The sequence below is a fragment of the Aethalodelphis obliquidens genome, unplaced genomic scaffold (genome assembly GCF_003676395.1).
Source record: "Aethalodelphis obliquidens isolate GAN/ISIS:26980383/991018 unplaced genomic scaffold, ASM367639v1 scaffold5, whole genome shotgun sequence".
Lineage (NCBI taxonomy): Eukaryota > Metazoa > Chordata > Mammalia > Artiodactyla > Delphinidae > Aethalodelphis > Aethalodelphis obliquidens.
In genome coordinates, this window is record NW_020837949.1 from 27,883,207 (window position 1) to 27,889,206 (window position 6,000).

At 38.7% G+C, this 6,000-nt stretch overlaps 1 protein-coding gene across 9 annotated transcripts in view; it reads left to right on the forward strand.

Moving 5' to 3' along the window:
- CADPS2 (calcium dependent secretion activator 2) overlaps positions 1-6,000 on the forward strand; it is a 483,666-nt gene that overhangs the window by 362,672 nt on the left and 114,994 nt on the right. For 6 of the 9 annotated variants that reach the window (XM_027102066.1, XM_027102065.1, XM_027102067.1 and 3 more), the window contains exon 17: positions 469-489. The exons of the other annotated variants lie outside the window; for them this stretch is intronic. In XM_027102066.1, the coding sequence (XP_026957867.1) occupies positions 469-489 (21 nt within the window). The remainder of the gene's footprint in view (positions 1-468; positions 490-6,000) is intronic. 9 annotated transcript variants of the gene reach the window in all.

Sequence of the window (6,000 nt, forward strand, 5' to 3'; positions counted from 1 at the left end):
GAATAGTTATTCTTCTGGATCACACACAAAAACAAGTCTGTGTTAGAGAAAAGCCTAAAAGAGGACCCAATGGAGAGTGAGCAGGGAACTCTCCCACCTCTTCCTTTCTGGAGTCACCCCCTCTCTTATCTCGAGTCCAGTGTGAGAACATTCTAGAAAAAGGATCCTAGACATCTAGTCAGGTAGGACTGCTGAGCAGTCTCTTTTCAAAAAAAAAATAAAATGCATACTTACTGGATAAGAAAAGCTTTTATCCTTTTCATTTTCTCCCTTCTCCCCCTTTTTTTGTATCTTAAAAAATAAAGTGCTTTGTTCTATGCTCAGCCTCAGACCAAGACCAAAGTCGACTTTAAGTTAGAAATAGGAAATGGGCTACTTTTCTTTGCTTGATTGGTCTTTTACGTTACGTGAGTGAGCAACACGTGTAGAGTTTGTTTTTCTCCTAAATTCTCTTCTCTTGTGTTTTAGGCCCAGCAGAAAAGGAAACAGGTAATTAACGTTTGTACATGCATGTGTCATTATTTCTAATGTGGCGGTGTTGTGTTTTGATATGGATGAATAGCTCTTTCCTTTTCAGGGCTCCTGTTAGATCACTTTGACTAAGATACTGAAAAGACTTTGATTTTATTGGAACTGTTGCTAATGCTTTGTATGGAAAATATAGACCATTTATCTCTATGAAAGTTCAGCAATGTTTTTTTGATATGAATTCAAAGCAAAACACCTGAGGCTGTATTAATGTTATGCATTAGGTTTTAACCACGTACACTAATCTTATTTGGAAGCTGTTGCCAATATTTGAAGGACTCTTAGAACTAGAAAAGAGGACCATCTTTCTTTTATCACTCCTGGAAGATAACCTGAGAGTAAAAATGCATAAATGCTATTAAGTAAAAAGTAAGCAGCTCTTAACTTTGAAAGTTGTTAATCATAGTAATGAGCAGAGGTTATAAAATCCCATTCTCAAGAAATTGCTAGGAAAGAGTTCTTCTCTGGGTCTCTGAGATTTTAAAGATTTTGTTACTTTTGTGTGTGTGTGCGCGCACGCCACTTATCACAGTTGTTATTAATTTATGTATGTATTTATTTTTGTCTGCGTTGGGTCTTCGTTGCTGCGCACAGGCTTTCTCTAGGTGTGGCGAGCGGGGGCTACTCTTCATTGTGGTATGCGGGCTTCTCATTGCGGTGGCTTCTCGTTGCGGAGCACGGGCTCTAGGCGTGCAGGCTTCAGTAGTTGTGGCTCACAGGCTCTAGAGTGCAGGCTCAGTAGTTGTGACGCACGGGCTTAGTTGCTCCACGGCGTGTGGGATCCTCCCGGACCAGGGCTCGAACATGCATCCCCTGCATTGGCGGGCGGATTCTTAACCACTGCACCACCAGGGAAGTCCCACAGTTGTAATTAATTTAATTAATGGGCCAGTATGTATTCATCCTGTCCATCTCCGCTTCAGCCTCTTGCAGGCAGGGTCTCTACTGAACTTGTTCACTGTTGTATCTCCAGCACCCAGCACTGTGCCCATGACACAAAGTAGGTACTTAGTAGTTGGAAAGAGACAAGAGGTCCATTAGTTAAGTTCCATTTGAAATCAGTGGCATGAGAGACAAGTGATGAACCTTTCTAATCTGAGTTTTCTCATCTTAGTCAAATTTTGCATGCAGTCTTATGGACAAGTTTGTTTGGGTTGTTTTTAACTGAAGTCTTCCATTAAGGATGCTATTTCTTTTTTCCGACCTTCACTTCTTTCCCAGTATTTGACCTCAAAAAGTGTCAGGAACAAAACACTCAGAGCCAGGAAAAGGGGAAAGAACACACCTACAATGATCGCTGAAGTGCACTTTAGAAAGAAAAGATGAATTAGAAAAAAATATTACCATCCCCTCTTATGACAGCCCGCTGTGAGAGCAGCAGCCCCATGATCTTTAACAAACTTTTTCAAAACCTCGTATAGCATCTTATCTCCCACATTTCTGTTGTAAAAATAGTTTTTATATAACTTTCAGACAAGAAGTCTAGGGTTGTTAGTGGTTTTCCCACTTGCCATAGAGTAAATAAGTCAGCCAGCTGGGACTGGAGTCAGGTGTCCTGATCCCCAGCCTACAGAGACTACACTCCTGTCCCTGTGAAATAGGAAGGGGCCACCATATGCCATGACGAGGATGGAGCAGAGGCAGTTGCCCTGCTTGTGACAGTTGCTGTCCGCTGTGTACAGCACTTCCAACCAGATGAAAGGCTTCCCTTCACTTGTGTTTAACACCGTACCATGGCTCAACTGTCTAGGCTGCAGACTCTGGGAAAAATACTTTTTAAAAGTCAAATGCTTGTATAGAAAAGAGAAAAAAAATCAGTATAGCCTCAGTAATTTAAGTGAATCGAAGGGAAAGCTACCCTCCATTGAAGACTTCTGAAGTAACAAAAGAGAGGTTTTTAAGAAATGTAGTTACATTCCTTTAGTTGTATTTCGTTGCCAGTTAACAGGGTTACCTAGTAAATGTTCTTGCAGGTGGTTTTAAAAGTGAGTAAAAATGAGAATATCAATTGCATGTGTAAGAGCTTAAATGCTTGATAAGACTTTGAAACAGTACTCTCTTGAGCATTATAATCATTATCCCCCGTTAGTTTGTTCCACATAGAGAAGAGGAAAATTTGGCTCAAGGTTTGTCATCATGTTGTCGTCTGTTAACCTGCCTGTTGCCCCAGAGGTTTTTCATTTATACTGCTTCAGTAGTTCCTTAAACAACTCTTCAAAACAGATATTTTACAGAAGAGGTAACTAAGACTTCAGAAAAAGGCGGTAACTGGCACAAGGTTGTGCTGCTATTAAAATTCAACAGACCTGAGATTCGCACCCATGTTCCTCGGACACCAGAGGGCTTCTCTCCCCGTGGCTGCCCTGCCTCCAAGGCTGCCTGATCCAAAGTCATGGCATTTTCTGATAAACCCCTCACACACATCACAAAAGCCAAGGGTTAATATTGGTAGCGTCTCTTTTTCCAAAAATAATATTTATTTAATAATAGGAGCAAACACTTACATGCCAGGCACTATTGTAAGCACTTTACATGTATCTGTTTATTCTTTACAACAAGCTTTTACAGTAAATACTACTATTATTATTCCTTTTTTAGTAAACCAAAGCAGAGAGGTTATTATCTACCAGCCAGTCTCTGGTCACATAGCTAGTAAGTGGGAGATTAGAACCCACTGTCTACCTATTAAGATATCTTCTTATTTTCCTATGTCTTCCTTCCTCTCCATTCTTGGCAAGCTTGCATAGTTCAATTTGCACTCAGTTAAAATTCACGGACATTTAAAAAGGAGTCTGGAACAGTGCTGCACATAGAAATATGATGAAAGCCATATATGTAACTTGAAAAAAAAATTGTAGTCACATTAAAGAGGTAAAAAGAAATACGTGGAATTAATTTTATGCATATAGCTTATTTAACCCAATATACCCAAAATATCATCATTTTAAAATGTATTCAGTATACACAACTATTGAGATATTTTACATTATTTTTTTCCTATGTCTTTGAAATCCAATGGGCATCTCCCTCTCCCAGCACATCTCCATTAGAAGTAGGCCCGTTTCAAGTACTCATCCACCACATGTGGCTAGTGGCTGCTGAATTGGACAACACACGTGTCTGGTTGGAAGGCTAAGAGCTGAACTCCAGAAACTGACTCTTTATTTTCCCGGACACATGTTAAGTGTCGGGTGTTGAACGTGATTAAAATGTGCAGCCTCCCCAACCCCGAATGTCTCTTCCCTTTCCCTGCTTTATTTTTCTCCATAGCCCATTTGATCTAACACACAAGATAGTTCTTTCAGCCAGCTATTGTCCTAGAATGTTAGCCCCACAAGGGCAGGGCTTATGTATTTCAAAACTGCTGTATCTCCAGTGCCAAGAAAAGTGCCTGGTGCGGTGTTACTCGATAAGTACTTCATTGAATAAACGATTGAGTTAATGGCCCAGAGAGTGATCAGGCTCTTTACAGCAGAGAGAACATCTGTAAGCTGGCAGGTTGGCTTGCAAAAGATCATTCAAACCAATCACTGAATAATTAACAATATAGAGCAAAAACTAACCGCTAAAAAATAACAAGGTTGGAACAATTAAACCAGAATTTCATGCCCTTTACAATGGTGTAGCGTGGGAGTGAGGAGGCACTGACTCTGGATCACAGACGCCAGAAGTTATAGACAGCAGCTGTATTAATGATAGTTAAGAATCTAACCTGTTTCCGTTGTTTCTTTAATTCAGCGTGTTGCTCAGTTTGACTCATAGTTCTCGTCTATCCTTGGGAATTCTTCAGATTCTCCACTGGCAGCACAAATTTGCAGAATAAAGGAATTTTACAACTCTGTAATAGATGAAATAAAACAGATGACCTCTCTCTAAATGCCTTCTTTCCTTCTTGGGAATTATTCACATGTGTTTTATGAGAACAGATAGTCCATTTTAAGAACTTGAAACTTTTAGAAAGCAATTTTTTTTTTTTAATTTTAAGCAAAGTTTGAGATTTACACTGTTGTGAAATCAGCTACTTTTCTTCTTTGGTTTAATTTTATCCCTAACTTTTTATGTAATAGTAAGATTATTTTTATTTATAATCCAAGGTTCAAAATGATACTGAAACTTTATGTTTCTCATTGTATTTTTCTTAAATCACATACCTTGTTGATGCAGATCAGCTGTTACTTTTAAAGAAGAATCCATTCTTTAATTCACGGAATTTTTTATGGACAAGAATAACTCTAAAACATCTAATAACAGTCCCTGTCTTCTCCTGAAAACTACATAACATATTGTGACTTACGATAAAAGAGGGAGACCACTCCTTAGAGCTTGCCTTGACCTGAGATCTTTTATGTAAATTTGGTACCTAAGCTTCTTGTGAATCTCGAAACGTGGAGGTGCCCTAAACAAAAGGTAGCATGGAATGAACAGGCAGAGGCTTTGTGCAGTGATGATCTCCCTGGGCCCTCTGGTTGCCAGGTTCCCAGGTCTAACCCCCAGTGCTTTCATTTTCAAAGTCTCAGTTGAACAGAACAGAGATGCTTTCCCAGAGGGCCACGCTGCTTGCTTGCTTTGAGTGGAGAAGTTGCACTGTGGCCATCCTTATGTCATTAGGATGTGTTTGCCATCCGGGTGGCATTTTAAGTTAGCACTTCATTGTCAGAGTGTAGCGATAAATAATAAGTGAAATCTGTTCTACTGAAGGACATGTGTGTGCACAGAAATGAGTGTATAAACTGCACAGTTGATGAAAATGCTTTTTGTTAATGAATAATTTCATATTAATATTTCTAGGATAACTTAGCAGGGTACTCTCATAAAAGTTTTTTGAGTTTCCTTATAAATTTGATTCTTAAAATTTTTGAGTATTATATGTTACCATGAATTCAGGCTACAATGCCTAAGTAATAGACCTGAAATTTTGCACTCCCATAGCACTGGCAACACTTTGCAGGAGGTAATTTGTATACTAAAAGAAACAGGGCCCTCACCTTAAAAATGATAAAACAAAATGAAAGAACTGAAGGATTTCTGTCCAGCCTATTTGGACAGTGTGGCTTGGACTCTGGGACTTAGGCCTGAAAGTAAAACCTCTGTGACCATTTCTGCTTCTGATGATTTCACCTGATGATTTAGGGACAAATTGATAGATACGATTTCTGGCTCTGAAACAAAGAGAATGACCTATTGATTTTTATTTAAAATATTTGAGAACATCATATAAATCTGTAAAGTTTTTTCTTTTTTTAGTTTGTAAGGCAATATGTGCATATACAGTAAAAACTCATTGCTTGAGCTACCCTGATTTAGCATCTGTGATTACCTGGATAGGATCAAATTAAAATTTATTTTTGCACTATATACAAAGAAAAGCTGTGAGTATTTTTCAGATGGTCAATGAACTATTTAAGTTACCTAAGAAGATAATTGTTTTCTTTTTTTTTTTTTTTTTTTTTTTTTACGGTACGCGGGCCTCTC